Below are 23003 nucleotides of genomic sequence, written 5' to 3'. Positions count from 1 at the left end.
GTGTACAACCCCATCATCAGAAAAAAAACAGTCTGCAGGTTAAATTACAGGCCATGACAAGATGCGCAAATCACAGCAAGAGAGAAATAAAAAACTGGGTTTAGATTACCTTCCAGAAGTCATCCATTGTGGACAAAGTTTTGAAATCAGTTTTCTCCATTTTTGATATAGGTGTTTCCAGGAAGAGCTGAGACATAACTTTTGTGTAATAGTACATATTGGAACTCACTGTCCCATAAGTCACTGCAAAAGATTTGGTAAGGAGTGAGAGGTAAGAAGGTTGGGGAGAGAAGAAAAAAAAGAAAAACTACTTTATTGTATATTGAATACACAAGGTTGTATTTGTACAGCTTTTGCACTGGAAAGTTTAAGCTTCAGAACAAAAGAAAACCCAACACAAGCCGCATTGTCTGTTCAACTGTGACTAAAATACAAACAGCAGTGGAGAATGGACTGATCAATCCATTTAAAATACTGTCGTCCTTTCCATGCCTCATTCTATTATTACACTTCTACAAAGCTAACTTCAAGAAAAACAAAGGCAGAATTCAGCAGCCTGAAGACAGGCGATTTGTGCTATCCAAGGCATCCATAGGGAACTGGCAAGGATCAAGACCCCAGAAGAATCATGCCCTGCTTAAGTAGATAATGATGGCTAGTCAGGATACCACAGGGCACTGCAAATGACATTCTCACTTACGGTTAGACAAAGGAACTCCACCCAAGATGTGCAGTGCTCCTAAGAGAATCCCCCTCCAGTGAAAACAAATGATTGGTGTTACTAGTTTTCTTCATACTAGGCCAAGTATTTGGCTAAGGAATACAGAGCATAAATTACAAAATTACATACAAAGCCACATGGTTTGACAGCACAGTCTTCGGCACTGATACTGCTACTGCTTATAAAGACTTAAAACCATTTTATGGCTAAAACTCAGAGAACCTTGAAAGATTAAGTCTGCACTGAAGAATCTCCATCAGTTTTGACCATTTTATAGAACTATTTTACCACAGGGAAGAAAACACGTTTTGTTTAGCAAGTAGAGAACAAGAACTACTTTTAATAGAATTGTGCGGTAGCACATGGAATGTGTCCCATGATTATACAGTACTCGGATTCTCTCTAAATATGTACTCTCAAAAATACAAGAGTAAAAGAAACGCCAGTAGCATTCGGCCTGCACTGGAAAGCTCCCTCCTAAGGCAGGTCAAGCCACAGACCAGTCTGCCTCACTGTCATTGCTTAAGTATAAAACTACAAAGGACAGTACTTCAAAAGATATTAATGAGTTCACAATATCTGTACATATTTAACACACAATACTTTTCCTTTATTCCGTTACCAAAAATGTTCTTCTATAGCAAAACAAATTGTGAACAGCCTGTAGTCAAACTTTTCCCACTGAAACCAATTTTACTTCAATTCAAATCTCTCCCTGCTACACCTCTCCAGGTGCTACAGCGTATCTGCCACAAGCAGTCTTTGCACTACTTGTCCATAAACCTGCACTAAGCATTCTTAAATGGCTTTGGCAAGTAAAGAACCATGATATTTAGTATGCAGTACAACACCAAACAGTTACGTCAATAACAAAGTTTGGAGGCTTGGAGCTTTTCAGTAACTCTACTACAGACAAGCAAGGCAGACTTGCTCTTGGAACCAGGCTAACAAGTAGTTTTGCATTATTTATTTTCCACTCCAAGATTATCCCTCACAAAACCCAAAACCACCACCTTGCCCTACTACAAGTGATCAAATATGACAATTTTGATCAGAATTGTCCCACAGAACTGAAACTGCCCACATTAAAAATTAGAGGCTTGAAACATATTGGCATTTCACGGTATACTAATTTTACACACACAGATTTTGTTGTTATTCCTCCTAGTAACAAAACAAAACATCTATTTTACAACTGCTTAGCGCCGCGAATAGCTGGACCTCTCTGTTCCCCACCGCTTCCTGGGTTCGTGCGGACGACCCGGCCTCTGTTAGGGTCCTGCTCAAACTGCGAGCGCCTCCTTTGAGCGTTCTACGAGCTCCTCCTTGGAGCGTCCTAACCTTCTCGCTTTCTCTCGGCTGCTCTCTCTTGGAGTGCTTTCTCTTACTGCGAGCTCCTCGTTTGAGTGGTCGTCTTCTGAGTGATCTCTCAAACTGCTCTGCCGTGCCAGGCTTTATACACCCTTACCACCTCGTTGGCAGCTACCCCGGTGACTAGCAACTTCTCAGGATCCCACAGCTGCAGCAATTAAGACTAGCTCAGCTGCCCTACAATTATCTCGTCTACAACCCAATTTCCTTACATTTACATTATTGACATTTTACATCATTTTCATTTACCTTTTGCATCATTTTACAACATTTACATTTCTCTACAACATTTACATTTCCCTACAGCTTAGTAAGTTTTATTTTGCATTGTCTTGCTAATTTTTGTGCAAATGTATGTCTTTGTTTTACTATTAACATAAAAAAATTCCAGAAATCTTGAAATAGAATTGTATAAGGGCTTCAAGTTCCGAACACAAGAAGAGAGAACCACTCTCAGAACCATTATGTTATACCAGCCACAACTGTTCATGGTGTCACGTGAGGCCTTTGATAAAAACCCTGTACTGTCTGTGCTCCAGCACCATTAATGTTCTTCACCCTGAGTAAAGAACAGCTAACTCAGTTAGGGCTCATTAAATTCCATCTGGGTCCAGGAATATCACTGTGCAAGAGACTGGAGATGCATCGAGTTCCTCACTTCTGTGCTAAGTCTGTATTTAGTGAAATCTTCTAATGTTACTCTTTTCTGTGTCCTACAATGTTACGGTACATCGGTACATCATATGGTATCAGACAACAAAATAAGTGACACACTTAAATCACTGAAGTCTCCAGCTGTCACCCACATATACTTGAGTATGTGTGTATATATATATATATATATATGTTGCAGATGGACTGAAAATATCCAGCATCGTGTAAACAGATTATCAGGTATTTCTAAGTAGCTAGCATTATCTCTGCCCTTCTAGCATACCTAGCTTTTATTCTTAGAATGATCTGTGCATAAGCTTGGTGATAAATTTGAATCCTGTAATTTAATTTTTTTTTGTCCTAGATGGCTAACTCCTACTTTTCACATTTAACAGTTCTGTTTACTGATTTCAAAATGCACAGCAGAGCATTACACTGCAATGTGTCCTACATAAAAAAGGCTCCCTAAAAAGAACAAGTGTATTATCATCCTGCTTAAAGATCCAAAACCTGTTAAGGAACAGAAAGTTTTAGTATTTTCAATCCCAAGCAACAATCCAAGTGCAGAACCAAGGAATTTTTCATTCCAAATATTTGCCTCCATACCTGCCCATTAGTTCTCCCACATCACTGAAACAACCTTCATTCTAGAACCACATATAGCAAGGAGGTAGTACAGAACTGGATGCACCAATGCTGAATGATACTTACAGACACATAAGACCACAAGGAAAATCATGTACGTAACCAACTCCCGTAAAACACTTTTCAGGTATCGCTCTCTGCTGATGTTACTTTCTTCCATGAGCCTCGTCCCCCACAGACCTTAAAGGAAAACATATATAACTGATAAACACAGACGTCTGACACTAGATACACAAGTGACCTAATTAATGAAGTGGTTTTGAAAGCTTAATCCATGTCATGTCTGCTGCAGGTTCTATGTATTTTAAACCGATCTAAGTTCAAGAAAGGACAATGTCTTTGGGGTGCCCTTTGGGTGAACAGGGGCCAAGGTATTATTAGCGTCTTTACAAGATACTATAACAATTTAGTAACAACAGCTCTGCAGAACTCTAACAGAATCTGACACCCACAGACAGCAATCCTTCAAGAAACATAGTGCAGTGTTTTCAGTTTTTTTGAATACGAAAAGCATTGTTTGACAAATGAAAATGCACGTTTGGTACTGAATCTTTACTAGTAATCTCAACTAACTTTCAAATGGAAAGGAAGATACGTCAGTCAAAAAAATTTATAAAGAAAACAAATTATAACCTTCCTCTCCCAAATAGACAAGGCCCGTCCAACAGAGACACAGTAGGGATTTTGGTGAGTATTTCTACGTGACTTCTTTCCTCACACAACAAAGAGGCACCATGGAAATACTAGTAGCGTCTAGCCATCAAACTGCGCAACTGCATTAGCTGAACTATTTCTGCCTGTCACTGGCTTCACAATATTGACATTCTCAAGAAGACAGCGTAAGAGAAGTTATTGAACTTTGGTGATCCCTTTCAAAAGGGTACCAGAAAAGCAAAAGGATCTTTTAAATGAAGTCACTAAAACAAACAACCACCTCTGAACAAAAAAAACCAGCAAGTAGTCATCATACTTATTTCATGTGCCTAAGGCAGAATGGGAAAAAAGCTGGTAACTGCTACTGATGCTTAGTCCAGAACTGCTACCTTCAATGCACTTCTCTTCATTTACGCCTTAACAAACCAAGGTGATTCAACCTTAGTTTACAATGGCAGAGAAAGCATATAAAAATAAAGATGCACTCCTACAGAAGAACAGTGCCAAACTTCCACCCTTTCCCTTTTCAGGTACCTTAAACAGCCAGCCTTCCAAAACATCCTAGCAGATGGAAATGAAGTAAACTCCAACTCCCTAGGAAAAAAATCTTGGATCCATCAAACATACCACAGTAATTTTAAGTCAAATGGAACATCACCAAGGGATAGCCAAAATACGCTATAAAGATGACAATGAAGTCAGAGTTGTTGCTTTGCAAATACTGCTGCAAGACTAAGACAGACAAAGGGCTAATCTGCCTGCTGCAGAACTTGATTTGCTAATAAAGAGATAGGAATAAGGAAGCTCTTCCCTCTACCTGCAAATATGACCTTTATTCAGAAAAAAATAATGTCTCAGATGTTTTTACAAGCCTTCCAGCCACCACATTTTTAAGTTGTGAGCTAACCACAAAGTCAACTCTAACAGGCATAAAAAGCACTAATAGCCTTACCATTAATCTCTGTTAAGTCCTTAATTAGTTAATTATAACCTTCACTAGTGTCAGCCTCCAAAACAAGAAAGCTATTCCAAAGCTGTTCTTTAAGGCTAAGTCTGAAAATTTACAGATAAAGACTATAGCTTTGCTATGCAGAATGCCAAATCCTCACCATTAGGTCATTCTTGAAGACAGAAACACAGAAACAAGACTATATTTATAGAGTCGCTAATACTAAAGAATTCAACAATTTCACCCTCTAATTCAACATTACATTGCACTAGCAACCCTCATAACAAAGGTAGGAAAACATTACGGAAGAGAGGAAGCAAAGGCTGGAACAGGCAGCAAGCTGAGATGGTGGGAGAGACAAGTTCCAGCTGTCAGCATATTACCCACTAATAAAAAATGTGGCAAACAGAGAAGGTTGCAAGCTCAAATTCTGTCATATTACAATATTGTTAAGAGTCCGTAATCAACAGAAAGTTACATGTGAAGGAAAAAAAAAAGACAAAAACATCACACCAAAAACCCAGAGATGATACAATGATCTCTGTGTTAAACAAACTCTGGATTTACCCATCAGCTATCTTGAAGCATTCCCCTTTTTGCTGTATTAGAATATTGGTTTAGATGCATCAAGAACAGTGGCAGTAAGCACTGGTGGATTTAAGTTGACATCTGCTGCAAGCACCAAAAACATTTCCTTTCTAGCGTCAATTAATCATTTTCAGTTAATTCCTTATATAAATTTGCTATTAATGAACTATTTGACAAAACCTATGTCTCTTTCATCTATCAACAAATCTGCAACTAACACTTCTCACATACTCATTCTGCAGCCCAAAGGAATCATCTGAAAAGTATACAAACTCAGAAGAGATGTCAAAAAATAATGATCAAATGCTAATAAAGAATAGATTAAATTTAAACTTAGAATAAAAAAAAAATCTAGCTTGTCAGCAAACACAGGAAATTAAAATCTTTCACACATATAAGATATTCTACACACATACACATACATGCAGTATATATAAAATGTATACATACTTACATATACACATACACCTATATAAGTATAAGTTTATAAGGTACAGAATGTATATAAAGTAATTCAGATTTACATAAAAGACTTAAGTTCTGAAAGCCCTCAAGCCAAGATAAACACCACTATCTAATCTGCCTACAAAGAAATTCACATGCTAGGGGAAGAGTGGGGCTGCAGGAACAGAGGAAAGTGATGCTCAGGCAGATGCTTCATCCCAAAACAATAAAAAACAGCCTCACAATCCTTACTTCACATTCCTTGGTTAGATACAATTGGAGCATGCACTAGTTCTATTCAATAAAAATGTCATGATGCATTCTTCATGAAAGTAACAATTAATGAGTGACCGGAAATTATATACGGCACTTGCATTTAACAATTACCAAGAAAACCTTTCATGAAACGCCCTAAATACACTCCTTATTATTATTGTTGCATGTGAGGACACAGGAGCACTGGGTGACCATGTGCAGCTCTGAGAAGATTACCTTTCCAGCCTAGCTCTGCCAATGGATCTTGCTCTTACTCATCACAACTTTTGATGACTTTCTCCTTAACAGAGTTGAATAGCCATGCCCTCCTCTGCCCCCAGCAGCTGGGACGTTTGCTGAAAGGATCTGCAAAAGGAGAGGGACTGCAGCTACTTTAGAGACTCGAATGTTAGAACTTGAAAAAAATTCACAAAGGGGAAGAACCCAAAATACATCTCAAGTTTCTATTCACTCAGCAACTCCTGTTACAGTCTCCCTGATGGCTGAAATTACCACAATGCTGTTACTTTAAATCTTCCCTGCAAGCATTTTTATTTCACAACTGACAGTAAGAAAACAGTAAGCTGTTGTTCAGTATCCCTCAGTTGATGAGTGACAACTTGTTTAGCCATGGTAACACTACCACTTTTGATATGTAAAGGATTAATCACTTATGTTAGAACCCTATCTAATGAAACGGAAATTCATTAAATAAATCCATGCCAGCTTTCCTCTAGTCATCATGAAATAAAACGGAGTACCAAGTTTGCCATTTTCAGTCTTCAAAGATCCTCATGGTTATCAATGAGATGTCAAAAGAACTACTGAGTGCTCCTTGCAGTATTAAAACCTCAGCTGTCCTTCAAGTATCCTGTACTAATTTCAGGCTTAAAATCAGCTCATTAGCTATGTAATCTGCAGCAATCACACCCTGCAATACCTTAACAGCATGGAAGGCACACTTAGCTATTTGCTGTCCCTGTGAATTAATGGCAATATTCTCATGAAAGAGCCAGAAAAGGATCTACTACAGCAACTTTAGCTACACTTGCCTATAAATACTTGCCTATATACACTAGCCTAAAATGTAAGCAGGTCAGAAATCAACAGAAACTGTGGATAACAACCACATGAATAAATCCATTCCAAACATTCTTAGAACATGAAAACAAGTCTTTTCGTTTTACAGCTAAAAACAGGATACTACCAGTGTTCACCACTGTCTTGAACAGCAAGAGGCAGCTTAGCCCACAGGCATTACTGAAAATATTCTCTTGGTCTTCTTGCACTGCAGGAACATGTAAGTGCACTATTCTCCATAAAGTTGACTAATAGGCTTACACTCACTAGTGAAAAGACAACCACAACAGTTGAAAGGATGCATAATGTTATCATGTGAAAGGTGCCCTCACCATTCAGCCTGAAAGGAGAAATTTAAAATGCAAGCTACATTGGCACATCAGCTCTCAAGTTGTTTTTTCTAGCCCAAGATACACTGCTTTTAGGCAGCAGGACAGACGAGATCTGCCTATCAAAGCAGGGCCAGAACATCTCTGGCAACATCTGTCTGATGCAGATGCCACTGAAGGCTCACCTGCACTCATTCAGCCCACCACAGCACGCAGCTTCACCAAAAGCCAAGTTCTTTTGGCTCAGCTGGCAAAGGTGAAAATAAATGAATAAGCTTAAAAAAAAAAAACCTAGGAAAAAAGCATACTACCGATAAGCAATCTTATTCTGCCCCAAACCAAACCTGAGCTGTAGATGCAGATGAACTACTGATTCAATAAAGAATTTGACCCGACCTTCAATAGAATGGTCTCTTGGGAGCAGGAGGAGGCAGGATCTGCCTGATGGACTTTTTTTCCATCTGCAGATACCCTGACCTAACACAAATCATGTTACTAAGCTCTGCCTTCAGCTTCAAAATGTCTCAGAAACCAGAACCAAAACCAGCTGGTTTTAAGTATTATTGCAGGAATCACAACTGAGATGAAACAGCAGCCTTTTGCCAGGTTGTAGAGTTATCACAAAGTCACACTCGCATGCGCTTCATGTTCTAACACTACTATTTCTCACCACAGTTAAAAGCACATCCAGGAACAACCAGTACAAAAGGAGCACGTAAACAGTCTATTTAGATACAAATCTTTATAGAAAGATTTCTAAATAGAAAGATTTCTAAGAAGTGTAGAAATAGAAAGATTTCTAAAAAGTGTATTTCTACACTTTCTCCATGTGAAACAGTTCCTTCCCTAGGCAGTCAGGTGTCTCAGTGACAGACTGCACTAAACACACCTTTGAAGACTCCAAACATAGCAATGTCATTTCGTGCATAACACATAATTATCCCTGATTTCTTTATCCTGGCCATTCTAGTCTCCTGTTACAAAGTGATTTAGTTCACTGAACAGCCTCCCAATAAAACCTGCTGCAAAGATAACACGCTCTATTCCATGACCTCTGCAGGCCTGACTTGCGTCTAAGCAAAACACTGCAATGATCAAAAGTGATCTATTTTGCTGCAAAACAGGTGAAGTCACAAAAATCACTACAGAAAATAATTTCTGAATGCAAGTGAAAACCAAAGTGAAGACATACAGGACATCCAATAGCCTAATTTACAAGTCCCTGCTTAAACAGACTTTGTTTTGACATCCCTGCAGATGCTGTGCCAGTAATTGTACTATCTATCACTTCAGAAAAATCACAGATCAGAAGAAGAAACCTTATTTGCTAATTATGGTTTACATTTCCTGCAGCTTATAAAAAGTCTACAGATTTTGTCTGGCAAACAAATCCTACGTTTAAAATCCTAGCAATCCGACGCTGATATTTCAAGCTTCTCTGAAAATGAAGAGGGTTTTTTCACATGTGCTCCCACAACCTTCAATCCAAAGAACTCTCCACCCACCATTCTCTCTGTTGTATCAAATCAACCCCGTACAGGACCAGCTCAACACGGGGTTACCGTCCCAAGCTCTGAACGTTCCAGAATGCGTCAAACTATGTTCCTGGGCACTGGCTGCACATGTTAAGTGACAGCGGCAGCTCCGAGGGACTACAAAACATTGCAGAAAAGCAAAACGAATCAAACACCCTCCCCACAACCCCAAAGCACCAAAGCCGCCGTAACAGTCTCTTTCACAGGATGCTGAAAAAGCGAGAAAGGTAAGCATTCTGCTCCAGTTGTCCAAAGATCTGGTGCTGGGTCAGGAAAGCTACACATATCCAAAAGCCACTTCTTGCACTGAAAGCAGCCAGACCTCGGGGGCAGAGTTCTGTGCCCCAGAGGAAAGGAAGGAGGGCGGGATGGGGGTTGCGCTGCGGGCATAACTAGGACAGAGATCGGGACATGGATGCGTGGGAAGAGGCGGGACACGGGCAAGCACGGATGGACAGACGGGAGATGGGGAAAGAGGACGGGTAGAGGAAAAAAAAAAAGACAGGTAGCAAAGGGGTGGGTGGAAGAAGGGGCAAAAGGGACTACAAAGAACTCATAAACAATTCCTCTAGGAAAGGCTGGAGGCCAAAGCAGCCGAGCCGCAGCAGCCGGGGGATCCTGCGCCCCACACCGGCGGCGCGGGGAAAGGGGCGGCGGAGGGAAGGCAGGGGAAAGGCGGGAGGGGACGAGGCGCAGAGGGGGTCGAGGAGCAGAGACTGGGTGGGGGGCGGAGGGGGAAGACGGGCAGGAGGGGACGAGGAGCGGGGGCGACCAGGGACAGGGGCGCGAGGGGCAGGGGGTCCCTCACCTCGCAGCTGCCGCGCCAGGCGCTTTCCCCAGGCGGCGCGGGGCGCGCTGCCCTCGGGCGGCCCCGCGGCTCCCCCCGGCGCCCCCGCCCCGCCGCGCCCCCGCCGCTGCCGCCCCGCGCCGCCGCCCCACTCCGCGTCCATCGCCGTCGTCTCCTCCTCGGGCTCGAAGCCCGGGTTGTCCCGGCTCCAGGCCTGCCGCGAGCAGGCGGAGGGCGGCGGGGACGGCGGGCAGGACCCCTCGCCCAGCCGCCCCAGCTCCAGCTGCTCCCGGCCGCGGCCCCCGCGCCCCGACATCAGCCCCGGCGCAGGGATAGGGGCGCCCGGCACGGCCCACCCGTCCGTCTTCTCTCTCTCCCTCCCTCCTTCTCTTCCGCCTTTCCTCCTTCCGTCCCTCCTTTCCCCCTCCCTCTTCCCCCTCCCCCCCTTCCTTCTTCCCTCCCTCTTCTCTTTCCCTTCTCTCCACCCTCCCCTCCCTCCTTCCCTCCCTTCCTTCTCTTCTTCCTTCCCTTCTTCTCTCCCTCCTTCCTTTCACTCCCTCCTTCCCTCTCTCCTTCCCTCCCAGCGCTTCCCCCTTCCCTTACTCCATCCCTCTTTCTCTTCCCCCCCACTTCCTTCCCTCCCAGCGCTTCTCCTCCGCTGCGGAGGCAGAGAGCCCAGGTGTGAGCAGCAGGGGATTTCAGCCCAGCTCACTACTCACACTCGCTAAACACAGGAGGCCCCACAGAAAGGTTTTACCCCCTTTTGCACATTGCCGGGGAACAGCCTTTTTGCACATAATTTTAAGAAGGAGAGGTATTAAAGCTCCTCATGCAGCCAGAAAGCCCCCACCCCAGCACAGAGTAACACAGCCTGGAGGTTCAGGGGAATGTGTTTTTATTTAAATCCAGTTACAGGAAAATACAGGCTGGCAGTACAGAAAGCAGCAGTGCCAGAGAGCAAACACTCACTCTGTGCGTCCAGCAGCGTTTCTCTCACTTCCCTGCAGCTTCCCAGCCTGCATCCCGGGGGCTGGTGCTGCTGGTAGCTGGGGAGAGGCCACCCCAAACCCCAAAATGACCACGCACTGTACATTTACAATTACCCAAAATGAAGTGACTTCTCCCCCCCTTCCCCTCCTTGGGCAGGACGTGGAGAAGGGAAAAATTAAATTGTCTCCCTTTAGAGGGTGACTTCATTATTTTCAATGCTGTGCTGACCTCGAGCATCCTCAGCGCTTTCCACTGTTTGATTGCTGTTATCATCAGGGATCTCAGCTGAAACATGGACCTGGCTCTCCCTGCTTTCCATGCTGTGGTGGCTGTCCGCTCTGATACCAGCCTTGCTGTTATCATCTCCTTCTGTCTTGTGGCTGTCAAATTTCTGTCGACTGTCATTTTCCACACTCCGGTCATGCAGCTTGCTGTCCAGCTCGCTGCTGTCCTGCTCGCGGCTCTTGTCAGCCCATTCCCCGATGATGGTGTGCGTCCCCAGGGAGCGGTCAGAAGCAGAATCCTCCTGGGAGAGTCCTTGCTGGCTGTCTGCATCCAGGGCGCTGTTGTTCTCCTCGGTGGCGTCATGCACAGTGAGCTGAGTTACAGAGCAGAACCAGAAGGTGCCATTGTTACTCCTAAGGAACTGATCTCTGTCACCAGATGCTGCTGTACTGCACCAAAGTAAGCTGCATAGGCTGTGTGGACACTGGAAGCCAGCATGATACAGCTCTGCTCAGAGACGTAGTGGTCTTTTTATGGAGCTACATGAACCTTTCACGTTATGAGAAACTCAGGTTTGATCCTGGCCTCAGATTTCATGTGTAAGTACCTCATGACAGTGCAGCTTGCAATATGACATAGCTCTGCTCCTGCCTCTTCTGCACATCAAAAGCCTTCACCAAGTTGAGGTATCCAGAAAAAGGAAATAGATGCCTTCACTTATGCCTGTCTTTCTCCCCACCAACCCTTTTCAGAGGTAACTCCTATAAAATAACATGTCTATTTTCAAGTTTGCTACCCTTTTCCAAAAACCTGGTTACGGCCGCTCAACACTATTTACCTTTTTTGCAGGTTTGTGGAGCTTGCTAGCCTTCATCACTATGGGTTTTGCCCTCACCCTGTGGGCCACGCTGTCACCTCTGCCAGCATTGTCTCCCCGGGTGAAAGGATGGAAGGGTACAGTTACTGGAATGTCTGTGGGAAAACCTGTGACGACCTCATCAGACTCATCTGTGTCATTGGAATCATTGTCATCGTCATCCACATCTTCATGGCTCTTGCTTGACACATCAGGAAAGTGCTGGAAAACATTTATCAGGCAAATGAATATATACAAGATGTACAGACAGTTCTCTCTCCTGCTCACACAGAGCTTATGCGCTATTGAGGAATTAAGGCACAAATTGCTCTGAATCTGTTTTGTTTAGGGAGAGTTGTTTCCACAGGAACTATATTTGGTTGAAGAAAATGAAAATGCAAACCTTATGTGAACCCCATGAGGTTCAACAAGGCGAAGTGCAAGGTCCTACACCTGGGTTAGGGCAATCCCCGATTTCAATACAGGATAGGGGATGATGTGATGGAGAGCAGCTCTGCAGAGAAGGACTTGGGGCTGCTGGTCAATGAGAAAGTTCACATGAGCCGGCAATATGCACTTGCAGCTCAGAAGGCCAACCGTATCCTGGGCTGCATCAAAAGAAGCGTGGCCAGCAGGTCAAGGGAGGTGATTCTGCCTCTCTACTCCTCTCTTGTGAGACCTCATCTGGACTATTGTGTCCAGTTCTGGAATCCCCAACATAAGAAGGATATGAAACTGTTGGAACAAGTCCAGAGGAGGGCTACAAAGGTGATCAGAGGGCTGGCACACCTCCGATATGAGGACAAGCTGAGAGAGTTGGGGTTGTTCAGCCTCAAGAAGAGAAGGCTCCAAGGAGACCTTATCGTGACCTTCCAGTACCTAAAGGGGGCCTACAAGAAAGTTGGGGATGGACTGTTTACAAAGGATTGTAGTGATAGGACTAGGGGCAATGGGTATAAACTGGAGAGGGGCTAAATATAAGGAAGAATTTCTTCACTATGAAAGTGGTGATGCACTGGCACAGGTTGCCCAGGGAAGCTCTGGCTGCCCCATCCCTGGCGGTGTTCAAGGCCTGGTTGGATGGGGCCCTGAGCAGCCTGATCTAGTGGGACATGTCCCTGCCCATGGCAGGGAGGGTAGAACTAGATGATCTTTAAGGCCCCTTCTAACCCAAACTGTTCTATGATACTGTGAAAATGAATTCTGTGTATATATAGCTGTCTTGCAGTAGCCAGCTGTCATTTTGGTGTTCAGAACACTTACTGGTTGTTCTGGGACATCCACGCTTTCTTCTGAAGAGTAAAGAGTCTGAAAACAACAACAAACTCACTATTATCACACCAAGATATATACAATAGAGCCGATCAGCATGTTGACTATTCTTTAAGCACTTAATCTTAACTTGCAAATCTTGGCATTGAAAAATGCTCTTTTTTCTATTCCAATTAGTTGCACATACCTGCTGAGGTGATGCCAGGTCATTCTGTGGGTGCTGCAGACTCTCCCAAGATTGAGAATTCACATGGTGGTGGTAGTGTCTGTGTGATGAATGGCCCTTGAGGTCCTTCAAGAGAAAATGTAAAGGTCATTTTAATTTGCAAAGGAGCATATAGGAGAAGGCAAAGCTACCTGCAGCACAACCTCTGTTTAAAGATGGATGGGGCATCTGCAATGCATAGTGCTTTTTTACATGATGCATCCTCAGCAGCTCACTGCAACAGAGAGAGGACTCAGAACAAGCTGTGATCCCAGATGAACATTGTACCCAAACACTATAGTGCAGAAGATGTGCCTTTCCTACTGGCAGCGCCTGAGCCTGATGATCAATTTCTCCAGCTCATTTTTTTTGACTGAAATTTGGACTTATATCCAATGATCATTGTTTCAGCTAATTCAGCTAATTCTGAGCCAAATTCTTTACCCAAGAGTGATTTATCTCCCACATTATGAAGACCCTAAGCTAAATGCAGTAGCTGAATCTCGGCATAAGTAACTGATTTTACATGCACAGTAGCTGGCAAGGGAATATAAATCAAACAGCTAAACACAAGACTCACACCACTCAAAAAACTCGTGGGAAGTGGATTCAAGAGTTCTTCCAACACCAAATATTGTCACCTGATCCACATTGAGTTATAGCAGCTGTGCTATGCTACGCTCCTTTTCTCTTTTTAACTGACAGCTTACACTTTTGTTGGTAGGGGAAAAGGTGCCCAGCACTGGTCCGGAGATATGACCAGATTTCAGGACACCTAACATGGCAAAAGTTTATTGAATTCAGTGGCTCATTGCTTTGACTACTGAGAAACTGGCTTACAACAGCCAGGTGAGAATATGTTCTGCAAGCAGCTACAATCACAATCAAGTATCAGACAATGTATATTATAGAAAAAAAAACCTGAAAAGTATTTACGAAAGAATATTAATAGAAAGACAAAAGGAGCTTACATATTTTTCTTCAGAACTGGCAGAAATGGCATGCTTCTTGGATTTATTCACCTTGAAGGGAGAAAAGATAAAAAGCATTTGTCAGTATTAATTTCTTGTTAATGTGCAAAAAAAAATGGAAGTGATTACTAATACATATTTGTGATTTACTCACTGGCCATGCAGTGACAATGCTGATAAGGCATAAACACAGAACTGCCACCTTCATTGTGATGTTTTCCTAGAAGATATTTTAGAACAGTGAGTCAACAAGGTAAAATACTGTAAAGAAATGCCATATGCTTTTCCTTTCTACTGGTGTTCTTCACCATACTGAGACCAGCTCTCTGCTAAAGATCCACCCTGTCCATGCTGATGTTCTTCCTCTGCTCTTCAACACCACCTCACATCCAGCCCATTTTGTAATGACTTAGTAACTCAAAAACTGCAAGAATTTTATAACCAGGTAGTAAGAAATGCCAAGAGTAGCCACAGTGAGAGGGCAAGCAGACTCCTCCTGTCATCTTCTGACTTGTACTGGCAAAAGGAAAAGCTTGTGAAAGACAAAAGTCCTATAAAGATGAGCTTAGGTTTATCATCATTCAGTTAACATCATTTTGTCAGGAGAGACAGGACAAGACAAGCCCAGGGCAGTTTCTCTTTTAAGTTATTTTAAAACTAGTTTTCCAGGATATTAACTGGAGTCACTGTGAGTAAACACAGTTTATGTGAACATAAACTGCTTCTACTGATAGACTTTTATTTCCCCCCACAGAAGTTTAAACTGAACTGTGTTTCCAAGCAAGAGGTGAAGTGGAGTATGTGCTCACATTGCAGTTCTAGCACTTTGATAAATGAACGATTCTTGGTGAGATGAGCGGAGTGCTGAGCTACAGTAAATTTTGGTGCTGACAGACCAATTTCCCAGAATAAGCAACATTCCTGAGAAATTAAACTTGTTTACTGATGAATAAGAGGCATTTGAAACTTCAGTAAAACGTAGCAGGAAGGAAAGGTTACTACAAGCACATTTAAAAGACTAGCCCTGGGACAGGACACTTTATTAGAGAAATTGCAATTTCAAGAGTTAGACAGAGAAGGGTGCATATTCTGTCTGTTCTGTAGTTTGCAGCACAAACTGCAAGCCTGCCAGAAGCAGGGATACTGCCAGACAGTGGTTACACGAGTGGGGAAGCTTTCTCTGTTGAAGTACCAGCTTTGAGATCCCAGCATTTGATTCAGTGGCAGAGTTTTCAGTAACTTCCTCACAACACACAGATTTTAACTAGTGATTATATATGGTACTGTGCATTGCTAAAGCAACCTTGCTCCTATGAAAGCAGACCTTTTTCTACAGAGAAACACCAAACATCCCTGTCCAGTGAAGCAGTTTTCTAAGATCTCCTGTCCAACACTTCCTTCACTAGACCTGCAGACAGAACAGCACATGTCAGGTAAAAAAGGCAAAATATTACCTTTCTGGTGCTGGAGAAGTCAGCTGCGACAAGAGCTCTTTTAGTGATCCCAGCAGAAGCTCCAGCCAGTTGGCTCTGAGTAGCTCTGGCTTTCTCCCCTTTTCCCCTGAGTGCCTGACATCTCCAGCCTCAGGGAATTTAAACTCTGTCCCAGGCACAGCCACCAATCCCTGTGAAGCGGAAAAAGATGAGATCATGAGGCTCCTGGCCACCATCCTGCCCACATTCTCCTACACTTCCTCTTCGGCTTTGTGGCTTTTGAAGCAAACAAAAACTACCCTATGGTTAAAACATTACTTATGGGCAAGATCATTAACTAGCAAGTCTGTTGAATGCACAGCATTTGGTATCGTGTAGGAGGACTTTAGGGCATGTCTGCCCTCCTTTTGCAAAAAGACAGAGCCCAGTTTCCCAGAAACCTTTCCTGCCCTGTTCTGTAGGGGGCAGGAATATGTAATAGGGGCAGGAAGAAGGGAGACTCAAACATAAAACTCCCCAAAAAGTTGTTAATGCTTCCACAGAGTTGTAGATTTGCTCTCCAGGGTATACATGTTGCAACATGAATCGCAAAGACAGGGCACAGAATATGGCCCTTTGCCTTTTTAGTCTGAACTGATATTAGTGTGTCTCAACAGGCATTCTGCATCCAGAAACTTGTTTAAGTTTCTGGAAAGGTGTATAAGAGACACTGACAATCTAATGAAAAAGGATTTGAGTACCATTGTCAGAAATTTTCACTCCTTTTCTACCCATTTGCATCCTCTCCAGGTCCTTTCCAGTTTCATCCACTCCCAAGTGGTTCAGTTGAGTCACCTGCTACAGCTCTCTCCTGCACCAAACCTGTTCTGGAACCAGATTCCAGATTTTTTTCTAGCAAAAAAACCAGGCTACAGCTCCAATCTGAGGAGTCCCACCACTAGCACTGGGAAGCAAAGGAGATTATGGGATGACTTTCCACATCTGCTACAGAGCAGTGCACTAGCCCTGCTGATAGGCAACAGATCTGGTCTGGCAGTGGCTCAGTTGGGCAAATAATGTGCTACAAGTTCAGAACCTCTTCCATTCATTGTTTCTTCAAAATGACAGTGAAGTACCATTCAAGAAATGGAAAACATTCCAAGCAGACATTTTAGAAGGAACAACTATTTCAAAGTGGTTATCTTCTCATTTCTAATACCCAGCTAGTGTTGATGTGTCCTTAGTCAAGCAGCAATTAAGTAGACACCTTGTTGTCCCAGTGCATCTTACCAGTTGTCCTGTGCTTACCAATACTTCAGTGGCATGTTTAGAAACACTTTGAGAAACCTATTTCAGTTAGCTCAGCAGCTGCCCCTCACATCATCACATGGACCTATCTAATTATATTTTAGAGCTGAGATTAGCCACAGTTAGAAGTGTAACTTAGTCTCCTTAGTAGAGTTTTCTAATATCATAAGAGGAGAACTGGATAAAAAGGTAGTGTAACATTAATAGTTCTGCATGTTCATACACCCATGTATACATCCACCTGAACGAGGACTATCCTGGCTTTTATTTTTGGAGCTATGTGACCATTATTACTTATTAACTCAGGAATGCCTTTTCAAGCAAAAAAACCTTCAGTAAACCGATCTTTGAAGTCCCTTCCAACCCAAACTATTCTGTGATTCTATATGAAAGTGGTGAGCCACTTGAAGCTGTGGCTGCCCCCTCCCTGGAGGTGTTAAAGGCCAGGTTGGATGGGGCCCTGGGCAGCCTGATCTGGTGGGAGGTGTCCCTGCCTATCCCAGGGGGTTTGGAACTGGGTGATCTTTACGGTCCCTTCCATCCCAAACTATTCTGTGATTCTATTATTCTATGATTCTATGATTCTAAACAGGATTTCAGCAGTGTCTCCTGCAGATTTAGATGGCTTGTTTCATCTTCTATCATATCTGCATCTTAGTGTTTCTGGAAAACAAACAGTTTACTGAAGCCCTTGAATGCAGACGTAGTGAACTTGAACTTCAGCTGTAAGTGGGTAATATTTAGAAGGTTTGAATTGAGCATTATGCAGTAGCTGATACGCCCAGATTATAATACACCACTATTACTTAGTAACTAAGAGTGATAGAGAAGGCAACTGTTGTTGACAGCAGGGAACCCAAAACCAGGCTCTTAGATAGTCAAGTAGCTTTGATATCAAACACCAGTACCAATGTTCTGTGCAGCTTGCAGTTTCCCATAACTGCTAAGAAAAAACTGTTTCTGTCTGGCAAAGTGAAAAACAGAGACAGAGAGAAGCTTGGTGATTAGCACCACCAAATATGGGACTTGATATGTTGGATCCTGCTCTCTTCTCCTGTATGTGACCCACACATACATTTGGTCAGATTTTGAGCTTGCAAAATTTTACTTTTTCTACCAGCCATTCATCAGGAGACACCAAAGTGAATAACATTATACTGAAAAATCCCCTAGAGCTGTTTTCTGGCCAAAACAAGAACCTTCCAGCACATGCAATCTGCATAATGGCATGTTATTGTCTATCAGACTTTCAGGAAAATACATACTGTGTCAGTACTTGTAAACAACCTCTTTGACCAAGTTCAGCAGCAGTTATCAGTCATACTGATGGAGAAGCCAAGAGCTATTAGAAACACGGTCTTCCTGCAGTTTGTTTAAGACCTGTACAGTACAGGTCAATTATCACTGTGGCTTTTCAAGGCAAATACTTTGTGAGTAGCAGGAGCCTTTGTTTTCCAGCAAAGATGCTATGTGACCTCAGGGAATTGTTTCTGGCAAGCAACTGATATTTCCAGCGTGGTGGGAGATGGCAACATTTCTGAGTACCACTGCCAAAGTTATATGGTTGATTTTGTAACAGCTAAAGAACAACAGTGATGTTTTGCAGTAATTCAGAAGCAGGACTTGAAGTGACAGTTATTACTAAATGACATCTTTTTATGCAAGATAAGCTCATACAGAGCTGTATTAAATTTAGCACTTGTCTCATGCCCATCATTGTGTGGTTATTCATCCTGTAAATCATTTCGTCTAGCTTGAGAAATCCTTTGCATTCATAGGAGGTCGTGCTTTCCTGTCCTCTTGGAGATAAGGAACAAACAGGGCAGAAAGGGGGGAAATGTTCACCTTTTTCACTTCCCACATTGCAATGCCTAATTCTGGAGAGTGCTTGGCTGGTGGAGGTAGAGCAAAAGCAACTTGCTTGAATTGATACAGGTAGGAGGGTACATGATTTCAGCTTCCAAGAGCTGTCAGAGTTTGTGTGAAGCACAACCGTGACAGGCTGTAATTTATTGCAAGTAGGTGATGTTTTCTACTTAGCTATCCTGTCAAAAAAACACTTTTGACCACAATTTCTTCCATCTTGGGCTGTGTTGGGAATATGTGGTTAGGCTGCTGTTCCATGTTGTTGGGAAGTGATATCTTTGGCCAGCTTGGGAAATCTCATCCTGCCCACAGTGACATGCAATGACTAGTCTCCCAGGTGAACTGGCTTTTGTTTGTTGACCAAAAAAAAATGCTTGGGGGAGACCAGAGCAGCATCTTCTATGTGGCAAAGACCAAGACTGGGAGAGAGAGAGAGATTAATTTCCTCAGCAGCATGAAGAATGCTATCAAAAGAAAACTCCAAGAATCTCCAACTTGGCAGCACTCTCATGAAGAACTGTTTTGCAGCTAGAATGCCCCAAAGAAAAGCAGACTTAGTAAACAGTGGTTTCTGTGAAAAGCAGATGAAAGCCAAAACTTTCTTGTGCTGCTACTATAAAATACTCCTGAAAAGTACCTTGGAAACTTAGCACATCAGCCAATATAATATATCCCCCAAAGCCACTGAATTTCCCCAATTAAAATTTCAAAAGTGGGGAAAAGCTTACTTTCAGTAGTTGATAGACTTCAAAAAACCTTCAGCCTGTTAAACAGTCTACACAGACCACCACGGCGTGTGTCCAGGCCTAGGAGAATACTCAGTATGCAGAAGGGATACAGTTTTCAGATCTGTTTGGTAGAGAAACTACAACAGAGATGTGCTCCTTACACGTGCAAGCAGGGCACCCCAATGTGCTGTGCAGCACAGCTGCCTGTCTTGTGCTTCTCAGAACTTCAAACATTTCCGAACCAGAGCAGCAATCAAACAAGCAGCTCCAAGTTTGTCCCAGGTAAAAGCTCTCATGTAGTTCAGTAGGGCAGTTCAGAACAGTGTGGGATCCATGACCTTCCAGTCTCCCTGCCATTTCTGATCTCAGCTGACTAACTTGACTAACTGGCAAGGTGAGCTCTATTCAACCCTTATTCAGGCAATACAGGGTGTTAAAATATCTTGTTTTTCCAGAGTCAGCCCTAACCATTCCGGTAGATCTTGTAGAACTAGACACACCACAGACCGAGAGCTGTAGTAGATGATTAATCAGGATAGAACACAGATTTTCTGGGAAACAACTACACTGTAAGTGGACAGCTTATTAGGAAGTGCCAGTATTTGAGAGATAGCATATTCTTATGGTCTTTCTGTATCTCCCTCTGCATAAAGAGAGCCCACTTGCTTGCTCCTCTGACTTCTGACTCTAATTGCTAGCTGTTCACATTTTCAAATGCCTCCTTAGGAAAAACTTTGGGAACTGAATAAAAAAATAAATATTTGGGAAACTGCCAAACAGCTATGGTCCACAAATACTGGTGGCTGAACATCAGATCCTAGCTTTCACAGAGCTAAGGCTGCAACATAAATGCAGTCCAGCTGTCTGTAGCTTCCTAAAATAGAGCCTGAGGTTTCCTCTTTTGACTTGCAAAGCCAGCTAGGAAAATAATTTTTCCAGGTCTTTTTTTTCCTGTTGAAATTAATGCATTTTTAATATTGAAGTCAGTGGAGCAGCAGCAGCAGGAATTAACCTAGCACAGAAACAACTATGTTGTTTTCAGGTCATCATAGTTACCAGTGTGAAGGGTAAAATGCCAGATACCCCGGTGCTAGTTTTGTGGCTGTTTCAGTTCTGAATTGACAGAAAAAGAATGGCATTTGTTTCAGTTGGAGAACTTAATAAATACCATAATAGTCTGAACTACAATTAGAAATAAAAGAAACCAGGGAAAGTATATATGGTGATCATAAATTTTTCATGACCGTGCCATTTTGTGATGTATGTAATCCTCAAAAAACAGTTGTCTGGGAACAGGAGAATGAGACTTTCAGCATCTCAATGGAAGCTGAGCTCAATCCACTCTCTTAAGATGCTGGCTCTGAAGCCTGAACACTGCTGTAGAGAGATGGCTCCAGCATGAAAGAGAGCACGCAGGGCACATGTGCTTTAGTCCTCTACATGCTCTTGAGAAACTAACCATCAAAATGTCAGCTCAGGCTTCACAGTCTGAGCACTGAGTGGAATACAATGGTAGGAAACGGCATCACAGAAGATTGCTTTATGGACAATCATTGCAAAAACTTTGTGACAAATTGTTTCTCTCTCTTTCTCTCTCCTCCCTCTTCCTCTCTGCCCCTCAGTTCCTCATTTCTGATCCTACAGCAAAATTTTCTTCTAGTAAGAAAGGATGCTAATGGAAACTTCTGAATATGCAGAAAGTCTATGGAAAGAGCAGCATCTTGCTCTGCATTGTGAAACTGTTGGAAAGTCACAAGATGCATTCCATCTAGAGCAGGAACTTTCGTCAGGGCACCACAGGAATGATACTGCACACCCAGTAGTCCTCTACTCGCATCTTCACTAAGCTCCACTGGAAAAGCACAAAAGCCCCATTGCTGCCAAAAATGCAAGAAGCAGAAGAGGTTACAGCACAGTATGACAGAGAAGAGGGGTACAGAGAAGATGATGGGCCAACTTCTCCGCAGTCACTGGCATACTGCTTCTGTGCAAAATCAGCTCTGCAATCCTACACTGCACTATTGAGGATGAATCCTAATTGCGTTCTCATAATCTTAACAGAGCAGCCTTGATTTTGCATTCCACATACACCATGCTGAACTCATGTCATGTTGCCATGCATGACATCGCAAGGCTCACATCACAAGGAGCAGAGAGTCCAAAAAAGGTTGCTACCAATCCCAGAGACACACTTTTTACATGGCATACTCTATGAGTGCCTCCTGGAAGGGGCCAGAGCAAACCAGATAGTTTGGAGAGGTACCACACGTTATGCAACACAGGATTGCAGCCTGCATATCTGTGGTTATCCATACACAAGACCTCTTGTCTGCAGCCTGCCCTGAATTTTCTGTCCCCATAAGGTCTAGGGACGACAAAGCATGCACTGTACAAGCAGTGCAGGACTTCTAGGACAGGCTGTGACCCTGTCAGTGAACCTGACCCAGGCTGGGCTGCACACCAGAAACCCTTTAGATTTCAGAAGGTTTCAGGATTTGTTGTGAGCAGTTTTCTTAACTCTTGGTCTAGGACTGCTGTGGTCTGAGGTGAGACGGATGCAGAACTGAGTCAGTGTGAAAGCAAACATCTCTCAGTCACCGTGAGTTGGGGTGTGGAGCCCCTGCCAGTGGAGTGGGAGGAAAAATCCATCTGTGGGCCTGGAGAATGGGAAATTAAAGAGTTTGGGACTGGATCTGGGGAGGAAGTACTTTGACTGAGAAGCTGATCTGATTTTGTGGAGGAACCAAAAACCAGCCGGCTATGGTCAAGACCTCTGCCGTCCCAGATGAGTCACCAAGAAATTCCCCATGGCTTGCTCAAGCTGGGAGATGATGAGGTTGTTTTGCCTTGAAACCCATCCAGGTGGGAGCTCTGCCGGAACTAAGCTTTGCTATGCAATGGAAAACTTTTGTTCCAGCTTAAAAAGCCAGGATACCTCCTGTGTGTCAGGATACTTCATCTTAATAGTTATTGGGGTGAACACTTCCTGTACAACATGCAATCAATGTGCCAGTAGAGAACTTGACTCAGACTCAACAATTGCCTCTTGTGTTTTATGTGTTAAAATTGTATTAATCCTCTCAGTTTTAAAAAATTATGGGGCGTTGGATGGAATGTGAATTGGTAACTCACATCTGGCAGGTATTACCATAAGCAAG

At 43.1% G+C, this 23003-nt stretch overlaps 2 protein-coding genes across 2 annotated transcripts in view; both read right to left on the bottom strand.

Moving 5' to 3' along the window:
* PKD2 (polycystin 2, transient receptor potential cation channel) overlaps window positions 1–10362 on the bottom strand; it is a 29945-nt gene extending 19583 nt beyond the window's left edge. Inside the window, 3 exon segments of the mRNA XM_054064622.1 lie at window positions 110–243; window positions 3458–3571; window positions 10034–10362. Of these exon segments, the coding sequence (XP_053920597.1) occupies window positions 110–243; window positions 3458–3571; window positions 10034–10328 (543 nt within the window). The 5' untranslated portion in view covers window positions 10329–10362.
* A 519-nt stretch (window positions 10363–10881) lies between these two features.
* SPP1 (secreted phosphoprotein 1) lies at window positions 10882–16208 on the bottom strand. The gene is made up of 7 exons (XM_009559526.2): window positions 15986–16208; window positions 14686–14751; window positions 14532–14582; window positions 13543–13647; window positions 13347–13391; window positions 12066–12305; window positions 10882–11600 (listed from the first exon to the last, which is right to left on the bottom strand). The coding sequence occupies exons 2-7, from the start codon at window positions 14737–14739 to the stop codon at window positions 11193–11195; spliced, it is 903 nt and encodes a 300-aa protein (XP_009557821.1). The 5' UTR covers window positions 14740–14751; window positions 15986–16208; the 3' UTR covers window positions 10882–11192.
* Window positions 16209–23003: the final 6795 nt, after the last annotated feature.

The sequence above is a fragment of the Cuculus canorus genome, chromosome 4, assembly GCF_017976375.1.
Source record: "Cuculus canorus isolate bCucCan1 chromosome 4, bCucCan1.pri, whole genome shotgun sequence".
Taxonomy (NCBI): Eukaryota; Metazoa; Chordata; class Aves; order Cuculiformes; family Cuculidae; genus Cuculus; species Cuculus canorus.
The sequence above is the reverse complement of the archived record's forward strand: the minus strand, read 5'-3'. Positions and strand labels throughout refer to the sequence as shown.